This window comes from Cavia porcellus, unplaced genomic scaffold (genome assembly GCF_034190915.1).
Source record: "Cavia porcellus strain 051 isolate PalLab524CR breed Dunkin Hartley unplaced genomic scaffold, mCavPor4.1 scaffold_9, whole genome shotgun sequence".
Lineage (NCBI taxonomy): Eukaryota > Metazoa > Chordata > Mammalia > Rodentia > Caviidae > Cavia > Cavia porcellus.
Window position 1 is genome coordinate 886766 of NW_026947492.1, and position 16289 is coordinate 903054.

The 16289-nt window shown below is 35.7% G+C and overlaps 1 protein-coding gene across 5 annotated transcripts in view; it reads left to right on the forward strand.

Moving 5' to 3' along the window:
- Nucleotides 1-16289, forward strand: part of Atm (ATM serine/threonine kinase) — a 115720-nt gene that overhangs the window by 8183 nt on the left and 91248 nt on the right. For all 5 annotated transcript variants that reach the window (XM_063255702.1, XM_063255698.1, XM_063255699.1 and 2 more), the window contains 3 exons: nucleotides 1971-2135; nucleotides 7855-8020; nucleotides 9390-9628. In XM_063255702.1, the coding sequence (XP_063111772.1) occupies nucleotides 1971-2135; nucleotides 7855-8020; nucleotides 9390-9628 (570 nt within the window). The remainder of the gene's footprint in view (nucleotides 1-1970; nucleotides 2136-7854; nucleotides 8021-9389; nucleotides 9629-16289) is intronic.

Here is a 16289-nt window from a genome sequence, read left to right on the forward strand (position 1 = left end):
GTGAAAATATATCAGTATTTTTATAAAGAAGAGTAAAATTATCAGTGCAAGAACATTTAAGTAGTTTAAAAGTGCCATTTTTATTTAGGGCTTACTTCTAAATTGGACTTTGTAACATCAGCCTCTGTAAATGTGGAAGTAAGACTAGGCATCTAGTATCATCATATCTTATTTCTTCCATTGTTTATTTCAAAAAGCTTAAAGGTTGATGGGAATTTAAATAGATATCTAGATTTTAACAGACTTGCTTAGCATTGGTATGCAAAGTGGGATGTAAGAAACAGACAAAAAAGGGAAAGGCCATTGTTCCTCTGTGTTAACCTATGTCTTATTCTGCACAAAGCATAGAATCTAAGAGACAGAACTCAGCTGAGAAAAATGTTGAGTTCCATCGGTTTTTGAAAAATTGGAGGCCGTTGTGAGAGATGAAGACAGGAGGATTGAAAGTTTGAGCCCAGCCTGAGCAACTTAGTAAATCAGCAAGATCTTGTCTCAAAATAAAACAAAAAAGGCCTAAGAATGGAGCTCTGTGTAAAGGTCCTGGTTTCAATACTGTGCCACCAAAAAAAAAAGATTCTCTGCATACACCTTCATTGCCTTTTTAGGGCAATAGTGTGTGTGTGTGTGTGTGTGTGTTGAGGATTCAACCTAGGGGCTCATGCCTGGTAGGCAGACGCTATATAACTGAGCTATATTCCCAGAGCAAAGTTTTTCGTTTTTGTTTATTGTACTGGGGATGAATCCATGGCCTTCGAATGAGATATATCTCTGTTTCTTCCTAATTTTCAAATTGCCCAGGTTATCCTCAAACTCACAGTTCTTCTGCTTCTGCCTCCTAGGCTTATAGGCATGAGCCACCACACCTGCCTAGGTCAGCATAATTCTTGACACTTTTCCAATTTGGCAGAGAAAAGAATATACTGGGATAAAAGACTTAAAAATATTATTTCATCCTAATACTAATTTATATATTCAAATTGTTACTGAATTTTTTTCTATTAGATTAATCATGAGCTGTATGGGGATATAAAGATTAATTCCTTGAGGATTTAATAATACAGTGGGCATTCTAAATTAAATGTAAGGATTGTAAGAGGGCTGCACAGATGTTAGAGAAGACCATATGATTGTGTATTTCATTGTTTACCAAATGACTGACATTATAAAATAAGCCATAAGTAAAAGTTATTTTGCAGTTGTATAATTCTCAGGAACTTTCGGTCTGAGACATCATATCTTAAATTCTCTAATAAACCCTTAGAATATTCAGAGTTCACCACAGCTTTCCTGGGTGTAAATTCAGCTTGCACAATTGCATCCGGGTCAAAAACAGTATCATATTGATATTGGATCTCGATTGGTGTGCCTTTTCGCCTGAGAACTGAATGATTTCTATTGAAATCTCTGAATCTTGGTCTCAGGATCATAATGATAGACTCAAGTTTCATTTCCTGTGATGATGCTTCTTTAGAGGTAGAATCTGAAGCGGTGTGATGACACAACTCCACTGCAATGTTCCATGATTGATAGCACACGTTAAGGCTTACGTCTTTTGAGCTCTAGCTCAAAAATGACTGACTGCCCTAGACACGCGGAAGCTTGTCATACATTGTCGGTAAGCTTTGAGGCACTTTGTATTGAAGATGTTTGCTTTTATGTTGGCTGGCACTTGACAGCATCTTTCACATTTTCTTTGGATCACACGTTTGCATTCTCTGTCTCAGGTACTTAGTTGTTTTGGCACTAAACCAGCCATAGATAATAGTAAATGTATGAACATGCCTGTGTTCTAGGAAAAGTTTAAAAAGCAGACAGCTGACTGAATTTTGCTTTGAGGCCATAGTTTGTCAATTCCTGTTCTAGGAGGAATTAAGTACCCAAATGAAATTATTTAAGTTATTGTCGTTTTAAGCGTTCTTAATTTACCTTGTTAAGAGTTACATGTTCTTATTTACTTGTTTTTTAAATAGGAGGACCCAGGTTAAAATGTCAAGAGCTCTTGAATTACATCATGGATACAGTGAAAGATGCATCCAACAGTATTATTTATGGATCTAACTGTAGCAACATACTATTAAAAGACATACTTTCCGTGAGGAAATACTGGTGTGAAATATCTCAACAACAGTGGCTAGGTATGTCTTTTTTCCGCCATTACTAAGGATTGGACACAGGCTGAATACATGCCAAGGTCGTACTCTACCACCGATTGGTATCATTACTGCTATATATGTCTTGAAGGCTATTGTGAATTTTTCCTAATGAAATTTTACCAATTAACATGTTCCCAGTGCTTTGAACCACCAGTGGTACATGTATGACTGTCCCAATGGGCAGTTTGTTCTGCTGGTGGTACAAATGAATCTAAGTACTTGTCTTGATGTTTTTAGTAATAAAATTAATAACAAGCCACCTGGTGGGACAGTCATGCACATGTATCATTGGTGGTTCATGCCACCTTTCAACACGATATAAATTACAACTCCATTGTGAATCTATAAAAGCAATCAGTGTGTATCATCTAGTTAACCTCACAGTTCAACATTACTGCAGTGAAATTATACAGTTTCAGAATCTGGTCCTTAATTTTGTTTTGAGATAGGGTCTAGCTATGTAGTCCAGGCTGGCCACAGTCATGGTGATCCTCCTGCCTGTTTCCCAAGTGCTGGGATTATACCTGTGTGCCACCACGCCCGGCTCAATTTTTACTTATTATGTACCTTGTGAACTACTAAATCATATGCCTACTATCAGAACTACAATTACAGATTTGAAAGATTTTACCACTGTCCTCAGAGTTGGTAGTGCAGTGCCATAGAAAAACCCAAGTAACTAAAAAGTTATAATGCTACATAATAGTGATAGCAAAACCTTTTAGAGCCCGGGTGCCCAAACTGTAACCCAAAACCTATTTATTTATCACAGAGGTCCAGCACTGTTCCTGTGTGTGCTGTTGTCCAATACTCAGCTGTTGGGATGATGCTGGGGTGACTTGGCTTGCCTACCAACAGAGAGGGCTCTGTGTGCCTGCTGTGGCACGCATGCCATACATTTGCCACCATTGCCAAAGGATACAGATATGTGCGGGTACAGTGGGTACATAGAATATTGTATTTAAGTTGAACCATTGTTATTATTATTATTTTTTTTTTTCTTTTTCCTTTTTATCGGTACCAGGGATCGAATTCACGACTGCCTGCTTGCAAGGCAGGCGCTTATGCCGCTGAGCTAAATCCCCAGCCCCTTAAGTTGAACCATTATTAATGTAAGAAGGGAAAATCTATAAGAGATGTCATAAAAGTGAAAGCACACCTGTAATTTCAGCATTTGGGAGTATGAGGCCAATCTGCGTTACTCAAAGGCTGTTGTGAACTATAGTTACTCTATCTCTAAAAAAGGGAAAATTTCAACTTCACAGGAATATGGTAGACACCTTAAGTATTGTGGGAAAGTTAAAATCCATTATATCAGGCAGTTACGTTTTTAGAAAAGTATATGTAGATTCTGTGCCTTACAGCCTCGTAGAGAAGAATCTCGTATTTTTGCCAGTTTGCCAGTGACAGGTACTTAGAGACTATGAAGGAAGTACATTATGATCAGAGACTGAAACTGATATGTACTGATTTCAGCGGTGGAGCAATTCTGAAAGGGTTTAATGGAAAAAGCGGGATTTGCTATTAAAGTAATTTTAAGCTAGGTGTCAAAGTCTAATGTACTAGCTCTGAAAATTGAGAAACTCAGTCTTTCTCATTAAAAAAATTTAGATTCAAGTTTCCTAACTAAATTAAAACACATTTATATTTTTCGTTGCCAGTTTATTATTTCATAATGAGATATGTGAAGCAAAAAAACCTTGAGTTAATCAGTGTCCTTACTTCTCCGTTACACTGCTGTTTGTGTCAGAAGCCCTGCTCAACTGTTGAAGTAATGTCTTAGGAGTCCTTAGGGACTGTTGCTGGCTCTATCTCCACCTGGGCCACAGCATGCCTTATTGCAGCCTGTGGAGTATAATCCGCTGATATTTAGGGTAATTAGCCAGATGTTTCACTAGAGTGGTCTAGTCACACTTAATGAGCTATCACCAAAAAAAGCAGAAACAGAGGTTCTCATTCTGTCAATCTCTTTGGTAGGATTGTAGAATCTAGTATGTTCTCTGAAATTGACTTTTTAAAAACATTATTACTTATAATCTGTTTTTGTCAAATCATTTTTCTAGTTCTCATCCCTGAAACTTGCTTCTCTAATGAGGATTTTATTCAAAAATTCAAGTAGTTGCTCAAAATATGTTCGGTTGGGTTGGTTATTGAAGCTGTGGTTATGAACACATTATCTAGGTTGAATGTTCAAAGTGAGCTAAGATGGCCCAAGAGTCAGCCAGCATTTCCATATAGAAGTTGAAATCAGCTTACTGATATCTATAAAATACCCTGTTCGAATTTTGGTAGGGATTGGATTAAGTCTTTTGAAAAGTTTAGGATAAATGGGTTTTATAACCATGTAGAGCTTTCCAGAAAACGAATATGTGTATCTCAGTTTTGTGTACCTCTTGATTCTTATTGGTGTTCAATTGTCAACATGTAGGTTTTATGTGTTTTTGTTAGATTTGTACTGTAATAGTTTATAAATTGCACTGTTTTAAAATTGTAATTTCCAGCTGGGCAAGGTACGCACACCTATAATCTCAGCACTTGGGAGGCTGAGGTAGGAGGATCACCTTGAGTTCAAGGCCATGCTGGTCTGTATAATGAATTCAAAGCCAGCCTGCACTACATAGTGAGAACCTATCTCAGAAAACAAACAAAATACCAATTATTGAATTCTATTATATAGAAATAACTGATTTTTGTATATTGGCTTTGTATCCTAGTGTCTTGTTAAAATCATCTGTTATATCTTGGACTGTTTTTGTAGATTGTGTGGCATTTTTCTTGTCATCTATGTGTGTTACTTTTTCCTTTCTGCCATAGGTGGCTTTTATTTACTTTTTACCAGGGGTAAGCTCTGAAGTATTTTTTTTTAACTGTAATAAAGTAAAACATAAAATTTATCATTTTACTACTTAATACTAAAAATGATAAATTTTTTAGTATTAAGCACATTCACATTATCATGTAACTGTCTCCTCTCTGCAACTTTTTCCCTATAGTCGTTTGCTATGATTTGAATATAGTTTGTGTCCCCTAACGGTTATGTATTGGAGGTTTGATCCTCAGTTTGGCCGTGTAGAGGAGCTTAAGAGAGAAAATCTAGTGATAGATCACTGGAGGCGTGCCACTGGAGTGATTAAGGTTGCTTTCCTACGATTCTCGATGTAGCCTTTGAGATGGTCACATTTTTTTTGTTGAAGCTGGACCTGACCTTTAACTGCTCCCTAGCTTCTTGTCTGGCAGTGCCATCTCTCCACCATTGTGAGCCCTCTGACTTGCCTTTACCAGAGCTGAGCTAGTGTTAATGTTATTCCCTCAAACTTGCAGAACTAGGAGGCAAATAAAGGTCTGGTGTTTTTGTTTTTTGCTTTTTTTGAGACAGAATCTGGCTTTAATGGTCAGGCTGTCTTTGAACTCATTGTTTAGCCTAGGCTGACCTCAAACTCAAAGTGAGCCTTGGCCTCAGCCCCCATAGCTTGCTCTTTTTCTGTCATGTGAGGATACAACTAAGGCTATTAGACAAGAAACAGAAATAAAATGCATGCAGATTTGAAAGGAAGAAGCAGAATTGTTTCTTTTTGCAGATGACAGGATTGCCTATATAGTAAGTCCCAAGGAATCTACATCTGATGATGTTATTTAGAATTCTAGTTTATTTTCTCAGCTCATATTATATTTTTCTATCTGCTGTTTGGACTTGTTTTGTTACTGAAGGCTTGTATTACAGCTTTTTTGTTTGATTTTTGTTGTTAGTGTTATTTTGGTTTTTGTTTTGTTTTGAGATTAGATATTTCTATGTAATGCAGGCTGGCCTTGAACTCACCAGGGAGCCCAGGCTGGTCTGTAACTCACAGTGATCCTCCTGCCTCAGCCTCCTGAATGCTGGGATTACAGGCCTATGCCACCATGCCCACATACTGCGTCCTTTTTGAAGAAGCTGGATTCTGCTCTTCTGAAACTTTTGTTGTATATTTTATGTCAGTTTTTTTATCACATGCTATGTTTTGGGAGTTTCGGGAATTCTGTGAGAATTTCTATTGTTCCCCCCAACTGACATAAAGCACTGAAGTCTTTTTTAATATCAAACGACTAGTAGCACTGTTGATTTTTCTTATTTGACTTCTCCCCTTCCCCAGTAAAAAAGAGAAAATGATAATCTCTCCTGTTTTCTTCACTCTAAATTTATACATATAAATTCACAAATTTTTATCATTATCTAGGTGTTTCATGCAGTAAATACATCCTGGGAAACATTGGAATAGAGTTCTATAAATTAGCTTGCTATAGTATGATGGTAATAACTTTAAAAACTGATTTCCTTACTGTGTGATGTTTGAGGTATTATGAGTTACCCTTAAACTTCTGTTTAGTGTCTGATTTAATCCATCTCTTGGGCAGACTCAAGTGACGTGTACAGCCGAAAAGATACACATGGGTGTTATTCTTACCTACTTTGGTGAGGAATCTGCTGATCTCTTAAAAGGAAGAAAGTTCTGTGTTAGTAACTTAGCATTGTATTGGAAATCATTTTATGTGTATTTCTTACCAGCAAAGATACTGCTTTTTTCTAGACTGATTTTCAGTGATCTATGTGTGCGGTGGGTAGACTTCAAAGATAAAGATGAAAGTTCCTCCAGACAGAGAGATTTGCTTGAGCCCATTCGTTTATTTAAAAAGACTAGGCATTTTACCTACTGTTCTCACTTATTTCAGATATGCCTTCATAAAGCTAGCAATACTATTATACTTTGTTCAGAGTGATTTTAGTCTGTTTTGTTTGTTTAATTTCAACATATGTGAAGGTATGGACAGCTATTTTGAAGACCATGAGACACACTATGGCAGCCATTGTTGACTTCCCTACTAGTCTGGTCTTGAAGACCCCAAATGCCTTCATCATCCTGTTCAGATCATTTTTGTACTGTATGATTTTGTATGAACTCACTGTATGTGAAGATTTGGACAGCTATGCAGAAGAAATATGATAGATAGTGAAAAGATCTCTAGGTTGTCTTGCTTTGAAATTTATGTCTCTTAATTTCTTTTTTTTTTTTTCCTTTTTTATCGGTACCAAGGATCGAACTCACGACTGCCTGCTTACAAGGCAGGCGCTTATGCCGCTGAGCTAAAACCCCAGCCCCAATTGCTTTCTTACATTCTATTTTGTTGTGTTTAATTTTACCCGCTTTAAAATAAAAAAAAAATCCCTTCATATATTGCTTTTGGGACTGGAAAACTGATGAAAAAATGAAGGTATTCTACTTTCTGTCATTTACAAGAGGAATGAATTCTTTTTCTTTGCTGAGGAATGTCATGTCTTCTTGCAACTTTGATGAAACTGTCAGGCTACCTATTAGTTTATAATCAGAGTAAAATCCAAGAACCTTCATGGTTCTTGACACATCTTACAAATATTAATCAAATAGCATTACTATAAAATGAAAAGCTGTAGTACACATTTTGTTTTATGCTTTGTTAGGCCTAGATAAAAGAACCTAGGCTTAAGTTGATTATTGGAGGTCAGGCTTTCAAATTGATGCTCTCATGCTTTATTATCTCAAATACTGTCTGTAGTTGGTGATATTTTAAAGAGATTTTATACAAAATTAAATGTTGATAAAGTCCTTTTATGCCATTAAATAAAAATAAACTAGAGCAGTTAAAAATAACCAAGAAAGTTTTATTTTTATTGTTTCTGTTTTTCTAGAATTGTTCTCTGTGTACTTCAGGCTGTATCTCAGACCTTCACAAGACATTAACAGAATTTTAGTGGCTAGAATAATTCATGTTGTGACCAAAGGATGCTGTTCACAAACTGATGGATTAAATTCCAAATCTTTTGATTTTTTTTCTGAGGCTATTCATTATGCAAGGTAATATAATCTTGTTTTGTTCTATATTGAAAGTCCATTTGCTCTTCTTGCTAAGACTGTTTTAGATTTAGTAACTAAAAATGCTACACGTTTAAAAATGATTATTTTATTTCTACAGATTAAGGGGGAAGTGTGATTATGCTGTATAAGTATACAGTATATAATTATTGAATAACACGCTTCAACATTTAAACAATTTTTTGATTAATGTGATAATTGTATATATTCCTGGGGAACCGTATGATTTTTCAGTACATATATAAAATATGACTTTTGTCTCATTCTGTACAAAAATAAGCTCAAAATAATGACCTACATGTTAGACATGAAACTATGAGCCAAGAGAACATAACATAGGAAAACACTTAAACCACTGTAAGCAATGATTCTTTAGATAATTTTTGGATTTTTGGATAAGAGTTCAAGAAGCACAGGCAACAAAAGCAAAAACATAAAGTGGATTATATAAACCGTGGCTCACTGCAAAGCAGTCAGTCAACAGAGTGAAGAGACAACCTACCAAATGAGGAAAATTTTTGCAAACTCTTCATGTGGCAGTATACCAATAGCTAGGATATAAAAAGAACTTTAAAAACTCAGTTACAAAAGAACCCATAAATAGTACGGTACAAAATTTGGGCAAGAAAAGAAAAATTTCAAATGGCCAGCAAATTTATGAAAAAGTGTAAAAGCCTCTGTCATCAGGAAGATGAATGGCAAAACCATAGTGTGAGACCATCTTACTTGTAGAAGCAGTAACAGAGCACTTGTCTAGCACATGTGTGGCCCTCTATTTGATCCATAGCAATGCAAACAAAAAGCAAAGATTTGGAGAAAAACGGGAATGCAAAACACTACCTTTTATAAAGATCATCATAGCAGAACCAGTAAATTTCCGAAGAGTTCAGGTCCTACATACCTTGAATTCAAACCAGTATGCAGAACACTAAATTTTATATTCTGAAGTTCAGAGTGTCCTAATACTCTAATTAATAGGAAAGTTAAAGATTCTCTAATTTCATTGCCTCTGTTTTCAGAATAAAGATAGTTAGTATATATTTTGAGAATAAAATAAGAATATATTTTGAAAGAATTGCTATCATTTATGTGGTATTATCCAGTTTAAAATGTGAAACATTTTATAAATGATAGGTATTACAAATCAATTTTCTGTATTATAGGCAGTGTTCCAAAAGCAGGGAGGACACCGAAATAAGAACTTAATTTTTATTGTTGCATAAAGCTATTGTGATTTTTTTTTTCTGAATGGCTTTGAATGTAAGGCTATTATTTTGAAACATACTCTTTTTTTTTCCGCCATGTGGCATGTATCTCTGGTTCTCCAAGTTGAATTGGTTTTTTGTTGCAGGCAAGAAAAGAAAACCGCAGGCCTAAATTATATCTTGGCAGCCCTTATTATCTTCCTCAAGACTTTGGCTGTCAACTTTAGAATGCGAGTGTGTGAATTAGGAGATGAAATTCTTCCTACTTTATTGTGTATTTGGACTCAAGATATATTTAATGATTCCTTAAAAGGAGCAGTTATTGAATTATTTCAGCTGCAAATGTGTATCTGTCATCCAAGGGGAGCCAAAACCCATGAAAAAGGTATGAAAAAGTTATTATTGTTTTGAATTTCTTTCTTCATTAAAGTGTACAGGCTTACGTGTGATAGTAGTATTTTGTAGGAGTATATGATTTTCCTCTAAATTGCTCTGCTTTGATATGTCATCAATCATAAGAATAGTATTCATGCACTTATATAATTTAAATGAGTAGTAGCAAATTATATCATGGCTTTCCATTTGTTCAATACAGTGTTAGGTATTATGAGAAATAAAAACATGAGACATTGCCTGTGACCGCGAGTAGCTGATTGTACATTAATAATTACTTTAGTAAGAGATGACAGACTAAGGTAAAATAATTTAGAGGAAATAAGGTCTTATTTATCTGCATATTGCTTATATTAGGTAATAAAATAGATGACCGAAAGCAGCCAGTCAGATTATTCAGTTGTGCACATTCCATTTTCATAATAATGTGAGGTACAAAGGAAACGACCGCTCCTTGCCCTCCACAGTTAGGTTACCCTGGGCCTTTTGCTGAGCGAGTCAACTAAATCAGTTGTCCTCCCTGATTCCTTTTTTTTTTTTAAATCTGTAGTGTATTGCTGATAGAATTTTCTTCCGTAGGTCAGAGCTTCACTGGGTAAAACCGAAGCTAAAGTTTTTCCTTAATGCTTTGGTCTACTACTAGCTTTGGGCCAAATCACCGTGGCTAGTGTAATAATCTTACTAAGATACTGTTCCACATTGAGTAACAAGTGCTGCAGTAGAGGAACACTGTTATACCCATTTTTAATTAAAAGTAGCTACATAATGTATTTCATGGGCTCTTCCAGGACACATATTAGATATCTGTGTAGCCTGTGTAAAAGTACTATAAGTCAGAAAAAATACTGTCTTTTCTTTTTGTAAATTTTATTTAAACAGGATAAAACAGAACAAAGCAGATCAGAAGAAAACAATGTAAGTGACAGGAATTCAAAGCAGGACAGCAGGAGATCAATACTGGCAACCATAATGTCTCTTCTTTTCTTCTAAATAGTTGCTTATATCTTCACACACAATGAATTCATACAAACAAAATAGTATAAAACTGATCAAAACAAAATAGTGAAAGCATTACAGGTCTTCAAAACCAGGCAATAGGAAAATCAACGATGGCTATCGTAATGTCTCTTTTTCTCTTCAAAATAGCTGTCATACCTTCATGGACAGCTATTGAAATTAAACAATACAAAACAGACAAAACCACTCTAAACAAAGAATAAAAGCATTATTGGATTTCACAGCATGACAATAGGAAATCAGCAATGGATAGTATAATGTCTCTTTTTCTTCAAAGTAGCTGTTTATATGATTATGCATAATACAATCAATTCTTTTTTTTTTTTTTTTGCACCAGGGATCAAACTCACGACCTAGCACTTGTCAGGCAAGTGTTTATGCCACTGAGCTAAATCCCTGGCCCAATACAACTGATTCTTATAAACTGTTTAGAAGTTCTAGGCATATATAAGATTGTACATGTGTCCTTTCTGCATTAGAGGGAAAAACAAAACAAAACAAATTACAGAAAAACAAGAAACAAAAAAGACGAATAACAATAGCAAAGAGTCCAAAACAATGATGATACAGGCCTTCAAAACAAGGTGGTGGGAACATAACTAAGGTTGTTGTCTTACCTAGTGATCTTCAAAAGAGTTCTTCATATCACCAGACAAAACAAGCAAAATTGATCCAGTCCTATGAATGTTAACTGTTTTGTTCCAAGAACTAATATTGTAGCACAATCATCTTAGCTATCTTAAGTGCATTTATACAAATTATGATATTTTTTCTTTTCCTCCCTTTTTTTTCTCTTTTTCCCCGAGATATTATTTTTTCTCCCTTTGAGCAGATTCTGACCCTTTCACAATATTTATTGAGGATTTGGTATCTTATGTATTCTTAACCAGTTCTTACACAGAGAGACAGTACGATATTTGCACAAGTTTGATGTTTTTCACTTATGAGTATGGTCTCAAGTTGCATCCATTTACCTATAAAAGTCTCAATGTAATCATTCTTTATAGCTGCGTAGTACTCCATTGTATAAATGTACACCTTTTTTATCCATTTCTCAGTTGATTGGCATTTAGGTTTTTTCCAAGATCTGGCTGTTATGAATTGTGCTCCTCTTAAACATCGGTGCACAAGTATCACTGTGATACGATGTTTTCAGTTCTTCTGGGATTACCCCCAGAAGTGGAATAGTTGGATCAAATGGGACTTCCAGTCCCAGCTTTTTGAGGAACCTCCAAGTTGACCTTCACAGTGGTTGCACCGTCTACACCCCCACCAACAGTGCAGAAGAGTTCTTTTTCTCCCACAGCCTCTCCAGTACTTGTTGTTGTTGGTTTTCTTGGTCCTGGCCATTCTTTCTGGAGTGAGATGGAATCTTAGTACAGTTTTAATTTGCATTCCTCTAATCACCAGTGATGCTGAACTTTTTTTCATGTATTTATTTGCCATTTGTATTTCTTCAGAGAACTGTGTATTCATCTCAGGTGCTTATTTTTGGATTAGGTCTTTGAATTTTGGGGGTCTGATTTTTTAAAATTCATTGTATGTTCTAGACAGAAGTACTTTAAGGTACAGTTGACTAAGGTTTTTTCAGAATTCATGGGTTTCCTTTTTACTCCGTTGGAGAATTCTTTTGACATGTCTCGTCTTTTAATAAGACGAGATCCCAGTTATTGATAGGAAGTTATTTTCCATGCAGTTTGTGTTTTCGTGAATTCTTTACCTACCCCTATGTCTTCAAGATTTTTACCTACTTTGTCTTCCAGCAGATTTAGTGTTTCTGTTTTAATATTTAGATCTTTGATCCATTTTGACTTTAGTTTAGTGGATGGTGAGAGGCATGGGTCTAGTTTTAGTTTTTAGCATATGGAGAGCCAGTTTTTCCAGCACCACTTATTAAAGAGACTGTCATTCTTCCAGTGGACGTGTTTGGCCCCTTTATCAAAGATAAGGTGGCTGAGTATGTTTGTAGTTGTAGTTGTATCTTCTAATCTATTCCATTGAGCTTCAGGTCTGTTTTTATTCCAGTACCATGCTGGTTTTATTACAGTTGCTTTTTAGTATAACTTCAAGTCAGGGATTGTGATGCCCCCTGCCTTGCCTTTGCTGCTTAGACTTGCCTTTGCTATTCTAGGTCTCTTCTGGTTCCAGATGAATTTTAGGAATGATTTCTGTACATTTGATAGGTATGCTAATGGTATTTTAATTGGAATTGCATTAAATCTGTATAACAATTTTGGGAGAATGGCCATTTTCACAAGGACAAGGAGTGTCTTTCCATTTTCTGAGATCTTCAGTTTCTTTTTTTTTCAGGGTATTAAAATTTTTGCTGAACAGGGGCTGGGGATTTAGCTCAGCGGCATAAGCGCCTGCCTTGAAAGCAGGCAGTCGTGAGTTCTATCCCCGGTACCGATAAAAAGGAAAAAGACAAAAAAATAAATAAATAAAATTTTTGCTTAACAGATATTTTGCTTCTTTTGTTAGATTGATTCCAAAGTATTTCATATTTTTAGATGCTATTCTGAAGTGTGTGGTTTCTCTTAGATTTCTCTCTCAGTAAGTTTGCTGATTTTTGATTGTTGACTTTGTATCCAGCTACATTACTGAACTTATTTATTATACCTAGGAGTCTTGCAGTGGAGTTTTGGGGGTCTTCTATGTAGAGTATCATGTCGTCTGCAAATAATGATAATTTAATTTCTTCTTTTCCTATCCTTACTCTTTTTATTTCTCTTTCTTGTCTCATTGCTCTGGCTAGTATTTCCAGTACTATATTGAATAGGAGGGGTGATAATGGACATCCTTGTCTTGTTCCTGATTTAGAGTAAAAGCTTTCAGTTTTTGACCATTCAGTATGATGCTGGCTGTTGGTTTGTCAGAGGTAGCTTTTGTTATATTGAGGTAAAGATCATCTATTCTGATTTTCTGTAGGTTTCTTATCATGAATGAGTGTTGGACCTTTTCAAAAGCTTTTTCTGCATCTATAGAAATGATCATGTGATTCTTATTTTTGGCTCTATTGATATGGTGGATTACACTGATTGATTTGCGTATGTTGAACCATCCCTGCGTTCCTGGGATGAATCCCACCTGGTCATGGTGTATAATCTTCTTGACGATTTGGTGCATTCTCTTTACTAATATTTTATTGAGGATTTTTGCATCTGTGTTCATTAGGGGGATTGGCCTATAGTTCTCCCTTTTGGTTGGGTCTTTCTCTGGTTTTGGTATTAGAGTAATACTTGCTTCCAGGAATGAGTTAGGGAGAATGGCTTTCCTTTCAATTTTATTGAGGAGTTTGAGGAGCATTGGCATTAAGTCTTCCTTGAATTTCTTATAGAATTCTGCAGTGAACTCATCTGGACCTAGGCTCTCCTTTGTTGGTATGATTTTAATTAAATTTTCAACTTCATGAACTTAAATTGGGTTATTCAGCAGTTTTACATCTTCTTGATCCCACTTTGGCATATGTTTCATATGTTTCTAGGAATCTTTCCATTTCTTCTGTGTTATTGAACCTATGAGAGTAGAGGTTTTTGAAGTAAGAATTGATGATCTGGGGCTGGGGATTTAGCTCAGCGGCATAAGCACCTGCCTTGCAAGCAGGCGGTCGTGAGTTCGATTCCTAGTACCGATAAAAAGTTAAAAAGAAAAAAAAGGAGCAAAAAAACCAAAAAAGAATTGATGATCTTCTGTGTTTCTACAGGCTGTGTAGTAATTTTGCCCTTTATTGCACAAATTTTAGTTTTTTCTTTTCTTTTTTTAAGCAGGTTTGCTAGAGGCCTGTCTGTTTTTTCTTTCAAAGAACAACTCTTTGATTTATTGATTCTTTGTATTGTTTTCTTAGTCTCTATTGCATTGATTTCCACTCTGATCTTTATAATTTGCTCCTTTCTTTCTTTTGGCTTTGGCTTGACTTGCTCTTTTTTCTGGATTTTTGAGGTGTAGCATAAGGTTGTTTGTGTTCCTTCGGTTTTCCTGATGTGATGTGCTGTGATTCTGATAGACTTTCCTTTATAGGTGATCTGTCTCTTCTCTCTAAGCTTTTTTTTGTTCTTATGTTGAATTTTGTTCTTATGTTGAGTATCATATATCTGGGTGTAGTTTTATTGTGGTTATGGCTATTTGGAGTTCTATATGCTTCACTGACCTGTATGTCAGTTTCCATTCTCATGTTTGGGAAATTCTCAGCTATTACTTACGTAATAGTCTTTTGGTATCATTTGTGTTGTCACTTTGTTTTTCATTTACACCCATCAATTCTGTGTCATTTTTCTTTACATCATCTTATTTTCTGATTCCTTGTTGTTTTTAAAAGATCTTTTCTTTCCTGTTTACTAGCTGCCAGCTTATCTTCCAGGTCTGAAATTCTATCTTCACTTTCATTGAGGAAGTTTTGCCAACTTTCAATGGAATTTTTGATTTCCTGCATGTCTTTTTGAATCTGTTTCATGCATTCTGCTTGTTTCTTATATTGTCCATTCAAGGTTTCCATCTTTTTACATTGTTCCTCTGGGTCCTCGGGGTTGCTGGGCCAATAATGTCTTTTTGTAGTGTGTCATGTTTCACTTACCTCTTACCTGGAGTATAGATCATGCGTTTTAGAAGATGGCGTATCGTTAGGGTTTGATAGTCAGTTGAAAATTGGCAGGATGATGAGACTACCTGAAAAGCAAACATAGTTTCAATGTTTATTAACATATTTTTATGGTACCCTATTTATTGGAATTAATCTTTCCCCTATAATTTTCAGTCATTGGGAATATTCTGTTACCCAGACTCTATGGACTGTGAAGTTAGCATTTTAAGATGGGTGTAGTTGACTAGATTGTTTTTAGGTAAAACTGTCTGGAATGGTGAGATAACATGGTATATATGTACCAGTTGAAGGAATATGTATTTTTCTCTTAGTCCAATAATAATAAAGACATATGGAGCAGTTAGTTTTTTGTAATAAAAAGAAACGTTAACTCCCTTTCAGGGAGAGAGTAAGTTAAAAAAAGGTGAATTTCAGATTAGAATATGGAAGATATTTATGGCAAATTGTGATGGTCAAAAAAACGACAGACCCCAAAAAATTAAAAGGAAGCGCTTTATTAGCTGAGCTCAGTGGTGACAGGGTCCCAGAAAGCAGCCAGGGAAGTGTGTGTGGGCAAGGGGCTGCAGGGCGTTTTAAAGCGTGAACTGCAAGGGTAGGGGTCAGGGTGTTAGGGTCAGTTTATCTCCAAAAAAGGTAATTTGGTTTGGTTTAGAGGAATCATGGAGTCAGGGAGGGGGTTACATGGTGGGTATGCCACAAAATTGCAACTTAACTAGCAATTACACAAGCTTTGCAGAAAGAGAACAAGTTATAAAGGCACATTAAGTAATATGTACAGAACGTTTTGCGTTTCTGAGCTTATAACACAAAACAAGGTTAACTGAATACAAAATGAGCATTGTTATGAATTAGATATGTCAGTGAGGAAAAATGTCAGAAGAAATACTAGTACTTGTCTTAGTTACTTTTCTCTCATTGCTAGGACAAAGTATGCAACACTCAAAATTAAGGAAGGAAGGGTTTATTTAAGTCACAATTTCGTGGAAATTTCTGTCTATAATCAACTGGCTGCAAAGCAGGGTGGCATAGTAGAAGGGCA